The sequence below is a fragment of the Panthera tigris genome, chromosome A1 (assembly GCF_018350195.1).
Source record: "Panthera tigris isolate Pti1 chromosome A1, P.tigris_Pti1_mat1.1, whole genome shotgun sequence".
NCBI lineage: Eukaryota > Metazoa > Chordata > Mammalia > Carnivora > Felidae > Panthera > Panthera tigris.
The window spans coordinates 180,621,070-180,646,056 of record NC_056660.1 but is presented as its reverse complement, the minus strand read 5'-3'; the positions used below and the strand labels follow the sequence as shown (position 1 = coordinate 180,646,056).

Here is a 24,987-nt window from a genome sequence, read left to right as displayed (position 1 = left end):
TTCTCTACAAGCTCTGGGGTGGGATGCTTAACATGGTTTTAGACAAGTATCGAAATCGTAATTGGTAATGAAGCAGTTGATTTAAAGGAATTGATTTACAAATAAGAGTATATCATTAACATTTCTCCCCAATATTTGTGGTTACAGAGTAGACTCTGATTAGTTACTGAAGGAAAATGTCTGCTATACATATATTCACCTGATGGTAGACTGCAATCTATCTATCTCATTAGATGTCAGACTGTAGATGAGTTAATTAACTCTTGAGATCTAGAATAATCCTTCAGTGATGGGAAAGTCAAAATGTTTTCAAAACAAAGTCCATGATGGAGACAGGGACCTTCATGAGTGCTGAGAATGCAAATGTCATGTCTTTGTCAAAATTTCAATTAATGTTGATAGCTTCTCTACTGACATAGCAAGTATTCTCTGTTTTCCTTTACGAAAGCAGAATGTTATATTACTTAATGGAATAAACATTAAATATATCTAAATATATGCCGTTTAACTGGGAGAGTATTCTGTTTATATAGAGGTAGAAAAAATTTTTAAAGGGAATCATGCCCATCATTTCATATTTTTATACTTACTAGTAATGTAATAATAGTAATAATAATAATAGGTAATATTTATTGACTTTTGATTTTATTCTGGAATATTCTAAATATTCCATTGTGTCGTTGACACAATGACCATATGAGGCAAGCAGTGCTATAATTTCCTCCATTTTATAACTGAGATAATTGAAACATAGGAATATTAAGTAGCCTGATCCAAACAACAATAATATAGTCCTCACAGTAAATAAGATAAATCTCCAAGAAGCTAAATGAAAACAAAATAAAAATAAAAAATGAGCTAAAACCAGAAATCTGAAGATTGAACTGCATGCTCATGGTGGGTCTTCACTGAGAGTAAGCACTGATATCAGACCTGCACTTAGGAGATTGGACCTTGGACTTAGAACAAGAAGGAGGACATGAAACTAAGATTCCTGCATTAACCAAATCCTGAAAGAGATATGCGATAATAGTACCACATGTCTTAGAGAGAAACAAATGCAAATATTTCAGGAAGGAAAAAATCTTCATTTGAGGCCCTTATGAGTTCTGAAAATTAAACCAATGTCAGTTAAAATAAATATACTTAATTTCATATGAAAACAGACCTTCATAATTAAGAGCAAGCAAATCAATTAACAACCAGTTTTGATCTTTGAAGTTCTAAAACATGATTTGTTAGATCCATACTTTTAACTATGTATAATATGCAAATTAGCAAGTAAGAAGATAATAGAAAAACTGAACAGAAATACTTAAAAAGCTATATAAGTTTTATAAATGAAATACATAATTTTTGAAATAATAGTTGAGTTCATACAGCAAATATGAGATCAGGCACAATTAAAGAGAGAATTAGTCAACTGGAAAAAATAGCAAGAAGAAATTAGCAACAAACAGCACAGAAAGAAAAGAGATTAAAAAACATAATAGAGACATGTAGAGAGAAGGAGGATAATACTTAGTTTAATTAGTGAAGAGAATGAAGAGTATACAAGTGAGTAAATATTTAAGAGGCCATGGCTGAGAAATTTTTAGAATAAAGGAATTATGAATTCACAGAAATTGAAGGAACAGCATGTAAGATCAGAATTCAGAATAGACTGACCTAGCATACATATTGTAATCCCTAAAGTAACCACTAAATAATTATGTGAGGAGATAGCTTAAAAATCAATAGAAAAACTAAAATGAATTTTTTAAAAAAATATTAACTCAAGTGAAGCTAGGAAAGAAAATGACAGAAAGTAGAAAGGAATGACCAAAAAAGGGACAGATAGGAAAAACACAGCAGAATGATGAAACTACATCCAGCCACATCAATAATTACATGAATATAAATGGGCTGTACCACCAATTAAAAGGAAAAGATTCTCAGATAAATACCAAGTCCCAAATACATGCTGTCCACAAAAACATATCTTTAAATACAGACACAGAGAAGTTGAAAGTAAAGGAACAGAAATAGATGTATGATATGTTTACTGCATACAGTAAACTTAAGAAAGCTGGCTTGACTATTTTATATCAGGAAAATAGGCTTTAATACAAGAAGTATTACAAAAGAAAAAGATGGATATTTGAAATTGATAAAAGTGTTAATTCACCCTGGAAAGGTAAAAATATATGTGTCTAATAACAGTTTCAAAAAGACAAGAGGGAGAGGTACAGGAGGGGGAGGAAGCAATGGAGGGAAAATTGACAGAAGTATAAAGAGAAAGAAAAAAACATACTTCCTTACAGATTCAATCTTTTCCTCAGTAACTAATTGAAGAACTATACCAAAATTATTAGTAAAGGTCTATAGAACAACACTGTTATTCCTCTCAATCAAATAGACGTTTATAGAACACTACATAAAACTGTAAATATACTTTATCTTACAGTGAAACATTCAGCAACATATACTATATTCTGAGCTACAAAGTAAGTTTCAATGACTTTTAAGAGGAAATTCTGGAGAATCTGTTCTCTGTCCATCAAGTACTTAAGTGATAAATCAATAAAAGAAATCTCGACAAATCCAGATATGTGGAAATAAAATTACACACTTCCGGGGCGCCTGGGTGGCTCAGTCGGTTAAGCGTCCGACTTCGGCTCAGGTCACGATCTCGTGGTATGTGAGTTCGAGCCCGTCGGGCTCTGTGCTGACTGCTCAGAGCTTGGAGCCTGTTTCAGGCTCAAGAATCTAGAAAAGAATGAGCAAATAAAACCTGAACTTAAGTAAAGAAAAATAATCAAGGGCAAAAATCAAAGAAACAGAAAATAAACAATAAAAGAAAATACTGAATACAAAAGCTGGTCCTTTGAAAAACTGATAAAATTGATAAATCCCTAGCAAGAATGATCAAGATAAAAGAGAAAATACACAAATACTCCAAATCAAGAATTAAATAAGGGATATTGTTATGGATCCTACACATATTCATAGGTATTGTCATAAACTATAGTAATTTGGATGAAATGGACAAATTCATTTTAAAATATAATTGATATTAAAATCAGATATTATTTCAAGAATGTTTATTAGAGATAGTCACTGTATATTAATAATAAAATATTCAATCTATCAGAAATCTGTAATAATTCTAAACCTATATACACTTAGCATAATGGAGCCTTAAATAGACAAATAGCAGATAGTGATACAACTATGGGAAGAAACACCAATTATTGTATGAAATTTTATCATACATCTTTCATTTATTGATAAGACAAGCAAACAGCAAATCATAGAGAAGAATTACTACCGTATAGAAGAATTGAACACATGATTAATAATTTAGTTGAATTGACAGATATACAACCTTGCACTCAGTAATTAGAGAACATGTGTTCTTCTTAGATACATAGAAAATACTTGTAAAAAGTTTATCAGTTTATAGAACAAGTTTCAAAATTATTCAAAGATTTAGTAACATAAAAATTTTGCTCTCTAGGCAAACAGAATTAAATTAGAAGTCAAAAACAGAAATAAATACATATCACAATACATTTGGAAACTTAATAAATAGGTGCAATAGATATGTAAAATGTTTATATCTAAACAACAATGAAAATGCTATGAATCAAAACTTGACAAATATAGTAAAAGTGGTGCTTAAAAAAATTTATAGTGTGAAATATTCATAATAAAAAAGTAGCATGGCTAAATACTGATGATGTAAAGATTCAAATTTTAAAGGTATGGAAAAGAATCATTGAATAAACTCAAAGTAGGGGAAAAGAATAATTTGTATATATAAGGGTAGAAGGTAATAAACTAAAAAACATACAGAACCAGAAAAGCAAAAATGTGTTTTTTGAAAGACAAAAGCAGTCATTGGTGAAAATCCAGTTAAAATAAAGAAAATACACCAATCTATTGGTGGATATTTAGGTAGTTTCCATGTCGTGGCTATTATAAATACTGCTGCAATAAACATAGGGGTGCATATATTTTTTAAAATTCGTGATTACATATTCTTTGGGTAAATTCCCAGTAGTAGAATTATTGGATCATGTGGTATTTCTACTAAGGAACATGTGGTGTGTACACACACACACACACACACACACACACACACACACACACACACAGGAATATTATACAGCCATTAAAAAGGATGAGTTTTTGTTTTTTGTGTTTTTTTTGGCCATTTGTGACAACATATATCAGTCTAGAAGACATGAATGAATCAGACTGAGATAAACAGATGACATATGATATCACTCATGTGTGAATTAAAAGCCCCCCATACAATATAAGCAAACAAAAAGCAGAATCAGACCTATAAATACAGAGAATAAACTTATAGTTCCTATAGGGTAAGGGGTAGAGGGGATGATCAAAATGAGGAAAGGGGATAGGGAGATACAGCCTTCCCATTATGGAACGAATAAATCATGGGAATAAAAGGTACAAAAAGGGAATAGTGTCAATGATATAATTATAGTGTATGGTGAAAGATGGTAGCTACATTTTTGGTAAGCAGAGCATAACACTAGACATGTTGAATCACTATACCATACATTTGAAATTAATGTAATGTGGCAACTATACTCATTTTTTATTTTTAAAAAAAGAAAGCACAAATAAGTAATGTCAAAAATGAAAATAAAGACAATATTCTACAAGTATAACAAAATTTAAAAGGATTCAAAAATACTTGATAACTTTGTATCAATCCATTTGAAAATATAGATGAAATGAGCAGATTCCTAGAAACATTGATTGTTCCAAAACTTGTAAATATTGATTGTTCCAAATATTGTTTCTGAGTTGTAAAATCAACTCAGAAAATAGAAAATGTTAACCCTTAAAAAAAATAAAGTTTCTGCTTCTGTAAGCTGATGATCATCATGATAGCTATATTTGTTGTAAGGTTACTCTGTGGCAGGCAATGTTTTAAGAAGCATTTTTATAACTGCGTTGTCTAATTCAGTGCTCACAACAACCCTATGAAGGTGGATGCTATTTTTATGTTTATAAAATAAATGCATAAAATGGGGACTCATCTGAAGAAATAATTCTAAGAATTTATGTTCAACAAGCACTTTTTTTTAAACAAATTCAGGAATTTCCACTTTAACCCTAGCCTACCTAGTGACAATTTTATAGGGCTGCTGTCCTAGTTAATTTGAAAATTGCATGTGAACGCATTTAGAACAGTGCCTGCCACACCATGAGGTCCTCAGTAAATGTAAGCTAATCTGGTAGTTGTTCTCAAACATAGGACAGCCAGACCGTTACTGCTAACTCACTATTGACTTGTATTTATTTATTTATTTTCTCTCTCTAAAAGCAATTTGTTTGAAGAGGCAGAGTCTCATGAGGTCAGATGACTATACACCTTTGTAATGCTGTTACGTAGGACAACTGATTTACATAGTTTTTAATACCGGAATTGGGTTTTCTGTTTTGTTTTGTTTTGTTGAAATTTTCATCAGCAGAAAGGAGTCTCGAACTAGCTAGGTTACTGGGTATTTCATTTCTATTTATGAACTGGCAGTTGCTCTGCAGAACTTTTTGTTGTAGCTGCTTTGGGTTTTCCAATTTGGGCATTGTTCAGTTCGGAACAGTGAAAATGCCACCATACCAGAGGAGAATGCCGCATTCACCTTTCACTTTGAAGTCACAGAGAAATCTTACAGAGAAACGGAGGATATTGGAAACTCTCCTGTCGTCACTAACCATTTTGATGTTTCCTTGATTTAGAATGAGTTTATTGACATGGGGATGATTCTAGTTAAAAATTGTGAAAGTTGTGACACATCATGCATTTAGATGGAGATGTTTTCCCCTTTTTTTATTTATTTAAATTTTAGTTTGTTAACATACAGTGCAGTATTGGCTTCTGAGGTAGAATACAATGATTCATTACATACAATACCTAGTGTGCATCACAATTACTCTCTTTAGTACCCATCACCCATCTAGCCCATAATTCATCTGAAAGTTTAGAAATCTCAAAATATTAACATTTTAGTGCTATATGTAAAAAAAATTATTCTTAAAGTGCATTTTTGAAATCTAAATAGTTGACTTAATTTTTTTTATGAGTAATAATGCATGTATACCTACTCTGTAGTTTTAAGCCACAGGACTTTTCATGAATAGTTTTGTCAACATTTGGGAAAATATCTGAATATGTAAAATCAGATGAACTTTAGAAGGGCATTAAGGAGTTTATGTGAAGAATTTTAGTATACACAAGTATAAAACATTAAAATTCATAAGAAGTTTCTTCACTAGTTTTCAAAATTTTTATCAATGCATATACAGATATGTAGATTTTAGACTTTGAAAATAATATTTTAGATAGTATTGGCAAATTTTTGGTAAGTGATTATTCTTTTTAGCTTGTGCATATCAATCATTGCTCAAATTTCAATGTAAGGTATCGATATTACATATAAGGTAGTAATCTGCTGATACATTTTGATCAAAATTAAAAGTTATGTTTTAAATGAAATATGGCCTTTTGTAGCAACATGGATGGAACTGGAGAGTGTGATGCTAAGTGAAATAAGCCATACAGAGAAAGACAGATACCATATGGTTTCACTCTTATGTGGATCCTGAGAAACGTAACAGAACCCATGGGGGAGGGGAAGGAAAAAAAAAAAAAAAAAAAGAGGTTAGAGTGGGAGAGAGCCAAAGCATAAGAGACTGTTAAAAACTGAGAACAAACTGAGGGTTGATGGGGGGTGGGAGGGAGGGCAGGGTGGGTGATGGGTATTGAGGAGGGCACCTTTTGGGATGAGCACTGGGTGTTGTATGGAAACCAATTTGACAGTAAATTTCATATATTAAAAAATAAAAAAAATTAAAAAAAAATAAATAAAAAAAATAAAGTTAAAAAAAAATAAATAAAAATAAATAAAAAAAAAGTTATGTTTTATCACTTATAATTGCTATATTTTTCTTGATAACTTTTTGCTGAAAAAGCTTAAGGCATCGGATAAAATTACTTCATTTCCTGTGATAAAAAAGAACTACAACAATGCAATTTATATCCTTTTCTTAAACACTTGTTAGAAAATTTGGAGTTTATACTCATTTCTGACTTGAAAATGTAGACTCTAACATTTGCTCAGGAAAAGTGACCCATGTTTATTTACAAGAGATTTTCTTTGTCTTAGGATAAATGATGCTAGAAAAAGGCCACTTAAAAATGGATTCAATTTTTTAAAAGAATCAATATTTCATATTAAATAGTAAAGATAATTTATTGTAACTTTATCTTCAGAAAATAAAACTGATTATCAAAAGTATATTTGATTTTATGTTTAATACAATTTATTATTCGAACTATGCTATAATTATTCAAAAGGATATAGAATAACAATTTTTGTGGGAGGCATAATATACACATTTTATGGCAAAATTGCATGACTATATTATACATCTTTCACTTTACATTGAATTTTGCATCATAATCACAGAGTTGAATTTTGCAAAAAAAATTGATGAGTTCATTAATTTTCGTAAGGACTGCTCATTAACCTTTTACTTAAATAATTATCATTCCTCATTCACGTTGAGATTTTCCTGATTCTTGGTATGATGAGTGATTTTTTTTATTGTATCCTGGCTATTACGTTTTGAAACTCTGGCTCTTATTTAAATCTTCTGTTTCAGAAGGCCTCCTCTGCTACCAAGCCAGTGGGAAAAATGAGACACTGAGGCTTGCCTGCCAGGTGGAGGGGAAGGTCCAAGTCCCTCACTTGGCCTACTTTGACAAGGCAAGGGGTATGGATTGAGAAGTGATGCCCTCTTGCCCCTGAGCTGAGTTGGGTTTTCAGACTTTTCACTACGACTCTGAAGTTACCAACTTGGTTTAGAGGGAGAAGGGCACCTCTTTACTACAGCTCCCCCACAAATCCTTCAGTGGTGGTGAAAGGAAATTTAACATTAATTCTTCTCTGACACCAGCAGGGAGAGGAAGGGGTGCTTCATGACCACCCCACTGGGTGGAGATAGAAGTCCAGGATCCCCTTATAGCCACCAATAACACCTTTGTGTGGGGTGTCTGGGAAGGTTTATTCCTACTGGTTAAGGATGAAATTCTGGCTTACCACTCGATTCCATCCTGGAGTGTTTGTGGAGGTAAGGGAGGACACTTAATTACAGTAGGCTTTACTCTGGGCTTTGTCTGCTTGCACTGGTGTTTTTAATCTGCAGATTTCTCCAACACCAGGGCTGGGATATACAAGGCAAAAAGAAACTCCAGGGAACTCACAACCATATCCTTCCTCAGGTCTTAGGATCCTAATAGGTCTATCTTATTCTCAACCCTTTTTAAACTCTTTTTATGTGTTTTTATATGTACTGTTCAGAGGTTTTTAGCTGCACCTAGTGGGAGAAGTAGAGAGAAGTGAGGAATTTTATCTTGATCCAGAACTGGAAGTCTGTCAAGTCATCTTTTGAAGAATCCACCATGCCAACATGTGTTTCTAGTTTTTCTTGTTAACAGGTTAATTATGTTAGATCATGGTAATTATGTGGCCTTGCTTATGATCCTAGTGTTTTTTAGCATCACTTTTATTGACTTCATGGAAATCTGCATCTTCACAAGCTTTACAACTTAATCTCACATTGGCACCATATTACTTTCTGTTATCACTAACTACCTGATGACATAGACGTTGCTATGGTGGTTGATATGAGAAGAGATGCTAGCAGTAAGTGGATGGGGATGGGGGGGATTAATTTTATAAGTGATCATTAGTGACTGCTTTCATGTTTTCATAGTAACTCTTCTGTGTGTAGAATTTCATCTCTTAAATTCAGGGGACTTGCATAGTGAATATTTAGATAATAAAAGTTTTCTATATTGTACTCCTCTATTACTACAGTTAACTTTTATCTTCCTGCCCTCATAGTAGAAAATCTGTTCAAATGCTGACATTTCCAGTGCTATTTGTATTCCCTGGTATTACCATGACATGATAATTCTGACTTAGCGACATATGTGCTTCTCCTAGTTAAAGGTTATTTCAAAGTGTGAGAAGTTGGTAAAAACTTAGAAAATAAAGCCATGATCACAATGTGCTGGCATATCTTTCCTTTGAATTGTGTCCCCAAGCACAACTAGTTGGTCAATGGATGACTCTTGATATCTATTGCAAATTTATCTCTAAAAAAGTTTTGGAGAGGATCTGGGTTACACATTGAGATTATGATCAAGAAAAAGACAACTTAAAGTAAAAGAGACTTCTCAAGAAAGTTATTTTTAAACACTTGTGTTCTGCTATCTTGATCCACCTAACAACTTTTAGACATTGGGGTTCTCTCTCAACACCTTAAATTATACTAAAATTCCATGATGTAAAAACAGATTTTGTGCAATCATTCATCTATAGAAATAGTGACTTTGGCCTTGATAATGTAGTATGAGGCCACACTGGGAAGTTTATTAGTAGCAACCATAAAACATATACCTGAAATGAAATGAGTTTGAAACATTATCTACATTCCCACTTTAATGTGATACCAGAGAGATTAGAGGAAGATGGAAGGTATTTCATGAATACTGAAATATTATGACTCTTTCTATCTTTCTGCAAGAAAGTAAAGAAGGAAAGAAATGTTGACTGTTTTCCACTAGAAATCTTAGCTTGGAGAATCACACAATGACTAGTTTCTCTCTTCCATTCAAAGCTGCCATGGAGCTTAATAAAGACATAATTATACAAGATGAATTAAAGCAAAATCAACCTTCCATCAATGAGCAAAGTAAGTGCAAAACAATAAGTTGGCATGGTGTTAAAATTCCCCTATACTATTTACATTCTGAGCTGAAGGGTATGACACGAAGGTTTTGTACTCATGTACAAACTCATGTACTACATTACATGTAGTAAGACGAACTACATGAAAAATGTTTGTCTGAAATCAATGTATATAGAGGAATGTTTGGGAATGGTATGGTAAGAGCAAACTGAAGGGGGCCTGATAACCTCATGGAGCAAATTCATGGTCCCTCCAACTAGTGAGTCCACCACTAGATGAACATCTGTTGGGCAAGCTGTAAAAGAATGAACAGTTGGACCACAGGATGACCTTTCATGGCTCCTTGTCCTTTTCCTATATAGTATTTATCACTCTATAAATTGTACGTTGTTTATGTGATTCTTTGATTAATGTCTCTTTCCCGATTATACTGTAAATGTCATGGGTTCCATTTTTATAAGGCTCCCTGTTATATCCCCAATGCCTATCACAGCACCAGGAACAATAAATATTTGCTGAATGATTTAATAAATGATAGATCAGCTTTTCCTTTCCAATGTGTATGTGGCTCACCGGCTTCATATGTTAAGCCAGCTCACTTAGGAAAGGCTTGGTCCAGAATCTGTCCCAGATACTTAGAATAGGATTCCTATTCTTTGAGTTAGTTGAGGACAAAAGGCACCTAACTAGGAATTGTGAGAAATGGGTAACATTGGCGGACTGTGGTCCTACTGGAAGATGAAGATGAGGCGTTTAGAAGGTAATATTTTTGAGGAGTCTACAGGAAAATTTTTCTGAATTTAGAGGAAAATCTGGCTTCCTGTAAGCCAGTGTGAACTTGGTTACTTTTTCCTGGCGAATTGAGTACAATACCTCCAATTTTCTTTACAGTGTTGTTTGTTTGTGGCTTTGGGGCTGTATGCTTAAAGCTGAAACTCTTGAACTCTACTTTTTTCTAACATTTGTGATTACTTTAAAAAATTATGCAAATTTTAACTGATTTATGATGATCTCAAGTTTGTTTTAACAGAAAAATAATATTTTAATTTCTTATCATCAAGTAAATTTGATAACCAAAGAAGGGAGACCATATTTATTCCATGTATTTCCATGCCCTAGGCTTATTGCCTATTACTTCAAGATTGAAAAGCACATGGGATGCTCTGAAAACTGAGGCTTCTTTTCCTCTCACAGATGTTTCTCTTTTCCTGAGGAGGTCTTTGAAGCTTGTTCCAGATAATGAGGTGTGGGAAAACCATCAGGAAAGTTGCCTTAATGCATACACACTCCATTTCAAATGGAATCATATAGCTTAAAATTCCCACATGTGGAATAAAAACATGTATGTTTTAGTTTGACTTGTTTTCTTTTATTGAAGGTAAAGGAAGCCTTATATTTCATGCCTGTCCAGAGCAAACATGAGCTCTAAAAACAAGATGGGAGAATGTTAATATTTAGTTTACTTAAGAATGAGATAATAAAAATAGAAAAGTATTTTAATATCAGACATACATGAACTTAACTTTTGTTTTATAGACTACCAAAGTGGAAATATACATTTTACTGTACAATTATGAGACAATACCTAATTACCGAGGATGTAAAGGATGTAAACTGGAACAGAGTACACTGGGCAGAACAGCATTTGGGACCATGCTGGTGGCAGTAAGGATGTCCCTCTTTCCTACCCAGGTAGCAGGAAGTTACCCCATTCCCACAGGAAATTTTGCTTGGGTTAGCTCTCCAATGAATAGGTTTCACTCTTCAGAGACATTTATGTATAAAATTGGGTTTGGTCCCATTTATACAGCTAAAGAAGGCTGTGGAACAGCAACATATAGTAAAGAACGGAAAGTAAAACCTCAGAATAAAAATATATGTCTAGTACAAAGTCACACTAGGTTAATACAAACAGCTGTTGAAGGCTTTTTAAAAATGAAAGCTAAGAAATAACATCATGTATTTGGAGTATCATAGAGGAGTTAAGTTATATCATAAGTTTGGGGATATGATTGATAGGGACTGGCCCTAATATAATCAATGTACATGACATAAACCATGGCTTTGGTGTTATTTATAAGGTTTTTTTCACTTATAGCATTGAAGTGCATTTCTTCAGTGCATTTTCCCCCATTGTCCATAGCTTGAGTAAAGACAAAAAAAAAAAAATCAGCTTCATATGTCAGTAAATAGAATGTACCGCATAACTCCATCTAATTTTCATTGAAACCTTAAAATGTCTTTTAAGAAGCTGTAATAGTAAAGCACACACACAGATAGAGCATTCACTGTGCCAGAATGTTACAGGCTGGTTTTTGATTGAGATCATTTCACCTTGTAGAATGAGCAAAGGCTTGGAATTGGCAGATTAGCGGTGTATCTTGGATCTGCCACTTGCCTAAGCATGACCTTGGACACAGTATTTAACCTCTCTGTAAAATGCTCAACACCTAAACTGTTGGGCTATTATGAGATTTAAATGAGATTGAAAGCCTATCAACTGCCTGGCCACATGCCCAACACTGGTAACATATAAACGTTCAATAAATGCCTCTTTGCTTCTGCTTCCCATTTGTGCACACATTCATGCTCCATAGTTGAAACCTACTTGTGGTTCTAAGTTGTGTGAGCAAACAGACATTGTTTAATATCATTTAAAAACATGAGGACTGACTTTTCATCCCTCAGACGCTGAATTAAATAATACATTACATAGTTTATTTAAAAAAAAAAAAAAGAGTTCGGTGGGTATTATCACATAGAAGATACACAGTGATCCTGAGAGGAATTTAAGAGATTAATACCCAGATTTTACAGATGAGAAAACTGGGGCTCAAGGAGTAAGAGACTTGCCACAATGAGACTTACCAGTGGGAAGCTGGGACTGGTACCCAGGTCTCCTGGCCACCACTCACATTTATTGGAGGATTAAGGTTCTTTGACACGAAGACAGACTGCTCAAGGATCAGATCCATGTTTTGCTACAATCTAGATGTGTGACCTTGGGTAAGTCACTTAAATTCTCTGTTCCTCTGTTCCTCAGTTTCCTTACAAAATGATTACATAATATTATCTTCTTCATTAAGTTATTGTCACCTATAAAAATGTAAAATAAAAGTTGCAAACCAAAAGATGCCCAGAGCTAAGAAAGCACTTGGTATATATTAGCTATTATTCTAAATCCAGTATTTTTTCCAGCTACGTGTGCTACCTAGACAACAGTAAATGCTGTAACATTTTTGAAGCAAAAGCTGAGCATTCTGGCCTAGGATTAAAGTTAATCTTAGATGTTTACTTTTTTGTTCTCAAATGTATCCCAATATCCTAAATACTCATGCTCATATATTCCTGTATAACATGGGAATCTGATATGTTTTTTGGATGGGAAAAGCATCCATCTGTTTTTTGTAAGAATACATTTTAACTTTGTAAAGCATTTCACAATTTATAATCGGTCTCTCTGTTGCTGTCACCTTAGGAACTAACTTCACCCTTGCGGAATTGGGAATGTGTGAGCCCTCCCCACACCGAAGTGGCTACTGTTCTGACATGGGGATCCTTCATCAGGGCTACTCTCTGAGCACAGGGTCTGACGCCGACTCCGACACAGAGGGAGGGATGTCTCCAGAACACGCCATCAGACTGTGGGGGAGAGGGATAAAATCCAGACGCAGTTCCGGCCTGTCCAGTCGTGAGAACTCAGCCCTTACTTTGACCGATTCTGACAACGAAAATAAGTCAGATGATGAGAACGGTAGGCCTGCTTCTTAAATACCTTTTAATGTTCTGAGTATGGCGCAATGTGGGGTTTGGGATGTCTGTGTTTTAATAAAGAGGAGTACAAAACCATTCATTTTCTTTGAAATCGACCTTGTCTACCCACTCTGAGCTCGGGAAAAATAAACTGGCAAACCTCAAGCACACAAGAAATGAGGAGAGAATTTTAAAATCACATTTCGATGATAACACAGTATTCAGCTATAGTCAGTTGGTCTTATTAGCAAGTAAATTACATTGCAAAAGAGGCAACTTGATAAACTATGACCTATACCTAGAAAATGTCCTCTTGCCACAAGTTTCTAGGTCTTCGTATTGATTTCCCCTTCCCAGTAAATGGCAACCCGGGTTATTTTTTTTCATGAAGATCTCTTAAGAATCCTACCTTATCTTAGACTTTCATTTCCAGGCGGCAATGCCTCATATCCGTATTGAAGATCAAACCTGGAACAGATGCTCTGGAATTTAATAATGACAAATAGGAAGAGACTTGTCTTCAAAAAAGTATTCTCTTCTGTGTTCACTTTCCTCCTTGGTACCTATGTAGGTTAATGGCTTCCCACATCTTCTGTCACAAATCACTATTGCTTATCCATCAGCTTTGTAGATGGGTTTTAATGAAACTTTGAAAATTAAATGCTTCCGATCATTAAGCAGTAAATATAGGGAAGCCTCGGCAAGTCATTAAAGAGATAAGGTGCTTATTTCTGCATTTCTTAGTGACTCAGAACTGTGTTTAGTCAAAAACATCTCTTAAAAGATAAATTGCATTAGGTACAGTTGATTTATGAAGAAAACATCAAATGCTATGCGATTTGTTATGAATATATTGTGTGTTTGCGGAAAGAATTACCATTAAACTGTTTACAAACAGATCAGTTAAGAATGTTTATGTAAAATATTATAAACTTCTACTAGAGCAGCTTTAAGTATTTTCTTGCATTTAAAAGAAGAAAAAGAAATTCACAGGCGGACAGCTTGTTGTGAATGCAAAAGCATGGCTAAATATCGTTTAATCTCAAAACTGTGTTGAAAATACATCATTTCCTGGGTAAGTCGCATATATCCAAAAAGATGTCACTCTGTTGCATTTTAATTTGTGTTTAATTCAGAAATAATTTATTCTATAGTGGGGACAAGGAGATGTGTCTTACTTATGCCTCCGTTCGTGTAGCTAATCAAGGTGCACACTCAAGGAAAAATCTGTACTTGACTCATTTTGAATTTTAACAAAATTTTTGACACTTGGCACATTCAACACTCTAAGGCACTTATCTGATAGGAAATTACTTTTGGAAGTTTTCATAAAGGCATACATTGAATCCATTTACTGATGTACTTTTTCAAGTCTGTGTGTGTCCAATACTATTTAAATGGAAGTAGTTTGATTGCTTAATAAATAAAATCACTTGTTATCCAAGCATATATGGCACATTTTAACAAGGTCTTTTGGCAAATCTTCCACAGTGGTATTCTCACTGGTCTCGTGGGAACCATCTCTACAAAATTTAAACATGTTGGTAGAATCTGCACCCTCTCTTTTAAAATCTATATACATGTTAAAAACTTAATAAAGAGAGTTTTCTAGTGAAACAAAGGGAGCAAAAAACGCTTGCCTTGAATTTACCTAGAACTGTTATGGGTAGGAGAACTTTATAATTAATAATGTATTTGGTAGACCAAAAGTAGTCTCTTTTTTCCAGTATTCTTTAAGGCATCATATATGAACAATTTCCACCTTTGGGGAGTCTATATAAATCCCTATATATGGGTAAAAAATAAACCCTTGAGTCTAGTGTCTCGAGATTTTCCTGTAATGCTAGTTATAACGCAGTCAGAATTGCATAAAGAAATCTGTACTTGAAAGTACTGAGAGACTCTTTTGTGCCTGCATCTGGCAGAGCACAAAAGAGGTAAGGAAGCCAGAGTTCAAGCTTAGGCGTTAGAGGGTTATTTTAAAAATGTACAGATAAAATGTATGTCCTTTTCTCTCTTTTTTAAAAATTTTCAGCATTGCACATATTCCCAAGATGTACATAATGCATGTTCTGTTCTCATTTGGGGCCAAAAATAAAAATAAGAGATTTTGCACATCCCATCATAAACTCATTAAGCAAATAAAAAGTGAGTTGTGAGCCACTCTGCAGGCTGAGGTGTTAACTTCAGTAAACTTCTTGTTCTTTCTCTTTGACAAATTCTGTTTAGCTCACAAAGAAATCAATGCATTTTCACATGACTGATTTTATGAAGTTTGGGAATGTATTATCATATAGATTGACAGTTGCCCCACTGGTTCCACACCACAGCGTGGACACTTACAAAGCCATCATTAATTTCTCACACTTGTACCCTGCAATGGCTTCCTCCATAATAAACACGCTGTCCTTCAGAACCAAATCAATAACCTTTTAGGTATGCCTCTCCTGAAGAGGAAGTTAAAGAATCTATACTTTGAGAAGGAAGCTCTCGGATTCAATTTTAGATTTTAAAGATAGGTGCTCACAAAATGAATTTTTTCTTTGTCTCCCATATATTTTCATTTCATTTTCAAGGTGGGATCTTGGGGGTAACTCGATGTTCACAGTGCTTATTTAAACATTGCACTTAAAAATTCCAATTGTGGTTTTGCTAAGCAGAGTTAGAATGCAAAAGCAGATCTCTAAAACCAAATTCTCTTTCTGTAGTGTGACACAGGTAACCAACCTTCAGACTCGTGTAATAAAAGCCTTTCCTACCAAGAGTTCTTCCTGCATGCTACTGTGACAAAAATGATCTACTAGTAACCTGGTAACTTGAAAGTCCCATCACACTGAACACATGATAAATTTGTTCTTTTTTTTTTCCTTTTTTTTTTCCTTTTTTTTTTCCTTTTTCTTCACAGCCTTGCATCTTATACTCAGTTTGGCCACCAAGTTAACATTGTGTTGGCTTTACTTGCTTTAAATAAATACAGCTCTCAGGCCCATGTGGTTTTATCAGGTTCTTTGACTCTGTCTTTAAGTTAAAGATGGCATAGTTAGAAATGGCAGTGAGAGTTCAGAACAGCAAGGCCAAGTTTTTGCTGCTGTGTAATTTGACTGCATCTATAGAAATAGCTTTCTCAGTGACTTTAAATTAGAATCATCCCTTTTTTGGGGTAATAAATGTCCCATTTAAAGTATGTCCTCTCTTAGGCCCTTTGTATCACCTGAGTTATGGAGAAAATGGGGCAGTCACTAATACACAAGAATAACTAATTGCCTCTTTAAAAATGCAGAATAGCACACACTGTAAAAAATTCGGTCTGTGTACTCTTGACTCCCTTAGGCAATATCTTCACCTTGGGGACTTAAAAATATCCTTGAGTGGGTTTTTTTTCCAACATAATTCTAGTTTTAGTTATTTTATTAGAAATCCATAAAGAAAAAAGAAAACTCAAAGGAAAGAAGCTTGTCTGTGGAACAGAGAGCCAGAAATTAGAGAAAACTAAATCTGGCCTTGGATAAAGAAGAAAATTAGCCTTCCCTTTACCTTCTCTGTTTCCACCCAAAGTAAATAAAGACAATGTTCATTTTCATTTCTTGTCAATTGGGAAATTTATAATTCTCATAATGTACTTTGAGGTTGAAAATACAAATGTTGGGTTAATTTCATTGCATTTTGCAAAATGCATTTATAAAACAAGCTGGCTCTTGGCACATAATGGATTTGTGTAAAGTGTGTTTGGGGAACATAGGTTGTATTAGATTGTGAGTCCTGTTGGCAGAGGTCTGCAGTGTTCCTGTCTCTTCCTGAGGGCTTGAACACACCCAGGTACTCTCTGCATGTTAATTGAGTCCGGAAGACAGAACTCTGAGGGGAGGAAGAATTTTTCCTTAAAACCAGGAACAGTATCTATAGGTTATTGCCACCAACCGCAGTGCGTTCATTCATCATGTGAGGTGAGTTTCTCAAGTCTTCTTTTCTCTTCAGCCCCTAGATAAATTCGTTAGAGTAGCCTATATGTATGCACATGTAAGACCTGCTACCAGGTTTCTCTTTCTGCCCCACTCTATTATGCTTGCATACTCTTGAATTTATTTTGTGTTTTATAATCCACTGTACTCCTTTCTTCTTCCTTATCATTGCACATATAAAATTTACAGAGAATGCTTGGAACAGATGTAAAAACTTACTATAAGCACCAGATAATTATAGCCAAAGGCTCATATTTTGCTCTTAAAGTTGGGAATAAGAATAGTAAATGAGCTACAGAAATATAGTAATACTTGACTGTGCTTTCGATGTTGATACAGGGATGATTTCTTTTCCAGCCAAACTTTATAGAAAAAACCTTCCATGGAAAAAAATACTGTCTCGATTCCTTAGAAACAAAACAAAGGAAAACAAAAAACATGGAAGAAAACAAAACAAACTTTAAATCCATTTTGATGACAATTTGGAATACCAAATTGTGTTTTTAAGCTTTCTTTTTTTATGCTTGCAAATTTGGAAGAGTAATATTTGTAAGGAATGTGAAATGAATCGTCCATGGATTGAAAAATAAAAGACAGGAGAAAAAAATATCACCTGTCAAAAGATTCTTGGTCTACTCCTATATGAAAGGATGCTATGATTTTAATATCTGCTCAATTCCCTAAAAGTTCAGATATTAGAGGCACCTTATTTTGCAAAAAGTTTGTTAATGAGAGTCTTAAATATATGGTTATCACAATGCTAAAATACAACTGATAATAATGTAGAACCAGATGCAGAATTTAGGAATATCACATTGTCACATCGCTTGGTACATTAAAAAGAGGGACTGATAAGTTTTGCAGAGGGACCTGTCCAAGACTTTAAAGATTTAGGTTTTTGGTAAATGGAAGCAATGCTTACGTTACTTGAAAGTAGAACAGAGGACTTGAAAGAGTGTCAATACTGCATGTTCCAGATTATAAACTTTAGTGGCATGGTTTTTAGTTATTTATATATTTCTTTCTTTCCTTTGGTGGTTGCTTTCATGTTTGTTAATGCTCCCGGGGGCTATCAAGGAATGGCTCCATTCAATAAATACAATAAATAAAATGAAGCACTAAGCCTTACTTTTGGCAAGGGCAGCCTGATTATTACACGTGTAATCTCTAGGCCTTCGGGGAGACATTGGGCTTGGTGGATAATCATTTGGTTTTAAGCTGCTGAGTTCCTGATATCTGTACTTTCACTTCAGTTATGCAGCAAAGGCAGTCACTGGGTGAGAGGCAAACTGTTCTTGTCACTTCACCCCCAGAAGCCTATTCACTCCAAAAACTCTTCACTTTTTTGCTTATTGTTCAGTCACTTTTTAGTTTAGTTGTTGTTTGTCAAGGTTCAAATTAAATTTAAATTTGGGAGAGAGATGCAATCATGTATTAAAGCTGTAAATAAAATGGGTTAAAGCCAAGGAAGTTGATAGTATAAATTTTCTACAGACAACTGTATCCGGATGAACCTGTGCAAAATAAAATGTGAGGCAAAAAGCATTTGCAAAGGTGTATGCCAAGTAAGGAGACATTTCATTTACCCATTCTGAAACTAGGACACAGTGAGGGGAAGGAGAAAATTTCAAGTAATAGATTTGTAAGCAGGATAGAAATTGCAGATATGTAGGTATTATGTACAAATGCTTATACCTGAAGCTAAAAATGTTACTTGTGATTTAATGTTTAGTATTATTCAGCACTAGCCAAAAGAACTACCTTGAAGATTGTCCTTCCCAGTTTCCCTAAACTCAGTTTGAGGAATGTTAAAGGCATCAAAGGTCGAGGGAAGAGATTCACAGAACAGTCATTAACCTAGAGGTTATGAACTGTAGTTCATGAGTTGTTTTATTTGGTCATCCCAATGTTTAAAAAATTTGACATTACTAACCAACAATTTTAAGTAGAAGTTTTTATTGTTGGCTTCTCTTGAAATGTACAAGGTCCAGTAATGCTTGTCCAGCTTTCCTTCAGGATGAATTGGGTTAGAAATAGTAACCATAGTGTCTCTAGATGGACCCATGTCATCTGATTTACCTGAGCTCCCTTCAATGTACTCCACTTATTTAAAGTATGCTTAGCCTTTGGACCACTCAAGTTACCAACCTTGACTTCTATACAAAATTCTGGGCAACCAGAGATGATGAAAATGGTAGAAAGAAAGCTAGAAACAACGTTAGCTTAATTTAACATGTGTTTAAAATTTTGATGTTGCTTGTTTTTTTTTATAAGTTTGACTCACCTGTAAAATGGGCTTAATTTTGCTTTACCATATTTCTGAAGTAATTTTAAGGTATTCTGATGAAATCATACAAATGAAAATAAATTTCATTTCAAAATTAAGAAAATAATTATATGCATGTGGGAAGGGAGGGGGAGTGGATGATTCGCCATCCCTATCTTCTGCAGTGCTAAAAAAATTAAAGTCAGAACTTTTGATTTCAACACATATACTGAAAGCTATTTTAATGTAAAAGTATCTGGGTGGACTTTTAGGAAATAGATGGAGGGAGAACCTACTTTAAAAACTTTAGCTATTTCAGCTGATTGAGGAAAACCCCAGGGCTTTATAGGAGGATGCCATTTAAAGAGGAGGAAAATGACTTTGTTCTAATTATGCTCAGTTTTGATCAGGCAAATGGTTTATGGAGTCTGTTACAATGACGTGAAAGACAATAAAGCAAAGGCTAGAAGAGAAAAATGCAGTGATATACAAAGACCTCCAGTGCCTCAAAAGAGAAGGACTTGGAGCGATGTTGGATAATGCTGAGGTGGGAACAAGAACTGGGAACAGTGCTCCACAAACTAAGAAATGCTCTTCTACAAGTGTATCAGCAGGATTCCTGAGTGTTATTCAGAGGTGGCTTTTGCTCACACACAATGTAGTATACTGCCAGTTCTCTTAGCATCCCAAGGGTATTTGTGAAGGAGAAAAAGTAATTGAAATTCAAGCATGTTTACTAATGGAAGGGGCTGAAATATCCAAGTTGGCAATCTTTGAGAATTCCATTCATGGACATTTACCCTGGCCTGAGGGGAATAGGAAAAGACTGACACCACAGCGATATCTCTCCTTGGGTTAAACATAAAAAAGAGGGTCATGGACTTACATAGAGCATCTAGACACAGGAAGAGGATTGGAATGTATTTCTTTATTCTATGCATGAAATACGCTACCACACATTCACTGATCCTAAAAGATCTTTGAAATGAATTTTAAAAAGAAAGAAAATTGGTATTTAGAAAGTTATGCATATTGGTGAAATATGTATATTTTAAAATACACACATACATGATGCTGATAAAACTATGTTCTTGTTTTTATTTAGAATTGATGAAAAGTAGCTAAGTAATCTCAGATGAGAAGACACTTTAATTTGGAGGATTCCTATTTTATTTCTGAAAAGATTTAAGGAAGGGCTGCTAGATAGTCAGCATTACACAAGACCATAGCATGTGTCTTTGTATGTCTGTGTCTGCTTAAGTTCATGGCGGGGGGAGTTCAGTTGGGATGAGGGTTATTATTGAGAAGGACAGACATCAAGAAATACAAATTGATCAGAGTCCAGGGAGATGGCAACATAAGGCCATATATGAAAATGCCCAATTGAGTACTGTCAACTTTTGGTACTGTACAGTTTTAGAGGTGAGAGAGAAGGGAGGACTACGCTGACCCTCTTTTGACTTGACCTCTGTTGGCCCTCTAGGACCAATGTGCCTTCCCCTTAAAGACTTGAGGCTACTGTTCCAGTTATGCTTTCCTATCCACTCAAGTCAGAATGCACCTAAAAGTACCCACTTTCTCTCTGTTCCCTCATAAGAATTCTTGCCTCCTGGGAGTTCTCAGACCCAGTTCTCCTGGGTCTGTCAGAGATATGGTGTTTGATTTGGTGGGAAGGCTGATTTATTTGCAAAACATAAAATATATTCTTCTATGTCCTTCTTCCATTCCCAGCCCTGACCTCTGCCCTCAGGACTTTTGGATCAGTCACAGCATCAGTGAGCTCATTTCTTTATTATTTCATTCTGCCCTCTTGTTAAAATTAGTGGGATTAGGTTTTCAAAATCTGATTTGAGCATCAAGGCTCATTGGGGTACAGAAAGATATGAAAAGTTCTGTTTGTATTTGCTTTTCTGTTCATTTCTCCTTTAAAATTTCTATTTTTGAGTATGTTTTATCATGCATATATTAGTATATATACAAACACACATAAATGATAGATTATATAAATGCAAAACTATATACATTGGATTTGTAGCCAAAAGTTTTATATTGATATGGGCTTGTGACAAAATGTTAAGTGAATATTGTTGTAGACATTTTATTTCCCAGGAGATGAAGTCTAAGGAGCCAGAACTCCCCTTGGAATATGTGGATAATCCATTATCTTGTGGCAACCTGTTAGATTGTCTTTCTTGTTGTTCATAGCTATCTGTACTGATCATACCTTATTATTTTTTTGAGTTTCTATTTTCTTCTCTCAATTCCTTGTGTCAACTTTCACTTCTTATATGGATAGATAAAAATATGTACTTTACTGTTTATTGAAGAAAACAAGCGCCTCTGTACATGTATAGAGAAATTTCCATCTACTCTCGGTAGGGAAATAAGAAAATAAACATTGCATATGTCAGCAGACTGTTATAATAAGGGCAGCTTTGAAGAGTGGAGTTTTAATTAGGTTATAAATGAGAGAGAGTTTATACGAGTGGAAATGAGATGATGGATATTCCAAATGAATTAAAAACAGTTTGTATGGTAGCTGGAGAATAAGGGAAGATATGTAAAAATGATGATGATTTTTCAGGAATATTTTTTCCATAAAATTCCAACTCTAGTCAGACTAATGGGAACATAGTGACTTTTGTTAGACAGCAGTAGAAATATATCAGTAGATATGTAGGGATCAGATGATCAAGAATGCTGACTTTCACCCTAAGGAAATAAGGTCTGACCAAGAAGGCATGAGAAAATTACTGAAAGTTTCTTTCAGCAGAGACTTTTCTGTTTTAGAAAGTATCTAATTAAAGCGCACATGCATACACACACATACACACACATACACAAACATACACTCACACACACACTCACACACACACACACACACACACACACACACACACAGGTGTTTGGACAGAAAGGTAACAAAATTAGAAGTGGCGATATCAGAGAAGGAAACAGTAATCCAGGTAGAAGTTCTTAAAAAATCAATCCCTGGATTACAGAGATTTTGATTCCTGCTTCTTGGTATTTCAAGTGGAGAAATTAACCCCTAACTACCATATGAATGTTGGATATAATTAAAATACTAAAATTTGAAAAGCATCTAATTTGAAGCTCTTGGAGAATAGGAAATATTCTTGACATTTATCTGTTATGCTTATGCATACAATACTGTGTTACAACAGCCATAACCCAGCATTGATACTACTTAATCAAATGATTAAATAATAGCATCAAATAGTGCTATATACAAGGAAGATAGGTCATAACATTATTTTTATAGGAACACTCAGTGTGTTGTAGTTGATTAACAGTTTCTTAAAGATTCTTTCTGTTTCTATATCCTTATTGCTTCTGGAGTCCTGTATTCATATACTTTATTATAATCTCTGTAACTTCATTTGGGTCTCTCTTCTCATCCCTATACTTGTATTTTTATCTCTCAGATCTCTTAAAAACCAGATTTGATGTGAATATATTTATTTTTCTTTCAAGCTTTCTACCTGTCTGTATTATTCTCACGCTTTCTACCTGTCTGTATTACTCTCACGCTTTCTTTTTCATCAAGTTCATCCTTTAATTTTAATTGTCTCATGTTTAAAATTTAGAGTATATTTTGTTAATTTTGTCTAACTTTGAGAGCGTGTGAGCTGAAAAGAAGGGGCACTGGGAGAGAGAGAGAATCTTAGCAGGCTCATGTTCAATGCAGAGCCCTCTTCAGGGCTCCATCCCACAATCCTGTGATCATGACCTGAGCCAAAATCAACAAATGGATGCTCAGATGGTGCCTCATTTTTGTCTAACGTTTTAAGATAAGTACTAAGTTTTGGTACTTTCAGTCTTCCTTATTTAATAAGAATACATAGATTAGCCAAGTCCCATAGGATGTGATACAAAGTAATGTCCTTTTCCTTGCTCTCTAAAGAGTCCTAGCAATCTGGACTCTTGAAATAAATCCCAACATTACCAACCTTTCATTTTAGTACTAACAATTATTGAAGGCCAAATTTTTATTGTTAATATTTATGATGTCTATAGTAAGTATATATATTATATGGTTACATATATTAACATATTAATATATAATACATAGATATAGGAATATACATATGTGTAAAACACATAACATAAGCTTGTAAAATATATGAAAATATATGTGTGCATGATATCAATATTTTTACAGAGTTGGCATCACAATTTGCATGCCCTATGTAGCCTTAATTTTTTTAGTAAATATAATCATTTTCCCATGACATTCAGTATTTTCCATAATAATTAAGGGGTACATAGTGCTCCTTTAGCATAATACCTTTTTTCAAATTTCTTTCACTTATTTATTTATTTTTAGAAGCTGTAAAGAACAATGTGATGAATAAAATCCTTATAGCTAACTTCCAGTGCACATTCCTAATTCTCATCCTATAATAAATTCATGAAAAACTTAGCCATACATGGTTATCCAAAATTGTAATTCTCTTCCACTAGTTTCCCAACGGGAAAGTTGCCCCTTGCTCCAGCACTGTGTTAGCATCATGTGGGCACACACAGTATTGGTCAGGAGTCACTGGAAACTCTCCCAATATTTTTTCTATTTCTTGATGAAAATATATTTATTCTGTTTTTCATTTACTTGAATATGAGTGAGGCTGAGTGACTTTCCATGTGTTTATTGAATGTTTATATGTCTTATTTTATGTTTTGTATTTCTTCTCCAGATGAGAAGATGTTGGATTATGCTCACTTTTTTTTTTTTTTAGTTTTTTTATGATGCCTACAGTAATCCCAGAATAAGTCCTATTGTACTTTGTTCTTGATAATATAGTTGAAAATGTTCATTTACAGGTGTGAAAATCACTGGGTTACATTCTCAAAATTATGCAACTTATTTCCTATAGGGTGGAACATCATATATGTGTATACGCACGTACACACATACGCGTACATATATACATACATAGGCTTGACCTGGAGATCTCAGAAATCCATTTAATTCATCAGTCTAAAGCTAGAAAACTATTTAAAATGGTTGCATCGACCAAAGGGGGGGAAAAAAAACAACTAGCCCTTTGTAGGATAAGACATATTAAATATTTTAGCTGTTGTTCATAATGTGGGACTTTATTTCAGATTGTTAATTTATAACAAACCAAGGACAGAATTGCATTCCACATGATAAAAGGAAATTCACATCTGCTAAGACAATCTGCAAGGCACCTTGAGGAGATAGAATCG

The 24,987-nt window shown here is 34.3% G+C and overlaps 1 protein-coding gene across 2 annotated transcripts in view; it reads left to right on the top strand.

Moving 5' to 3' along the window:
* The window catches only part of TENM2 (teneurin transmembrane protein 2), a 941,161-nt gene that overhangs the window by 65,197 nt on the left and 850,977 nt on the right, over window positions 1-24,987 (top strand). For both annotated transcript variants that reach the window (XM_042992783.1, XM_042992777.1), the window contains exon 2: window positions 13,256-13,531. In XM_042992783.1, coding sequence (XP_042848717.1) covers window positions 13,256-13,531 — 276 coding nt within the window. The remainder of the gene's footprint in view (window positions 1-13,255; window positions 13,532-24,987) is intronic.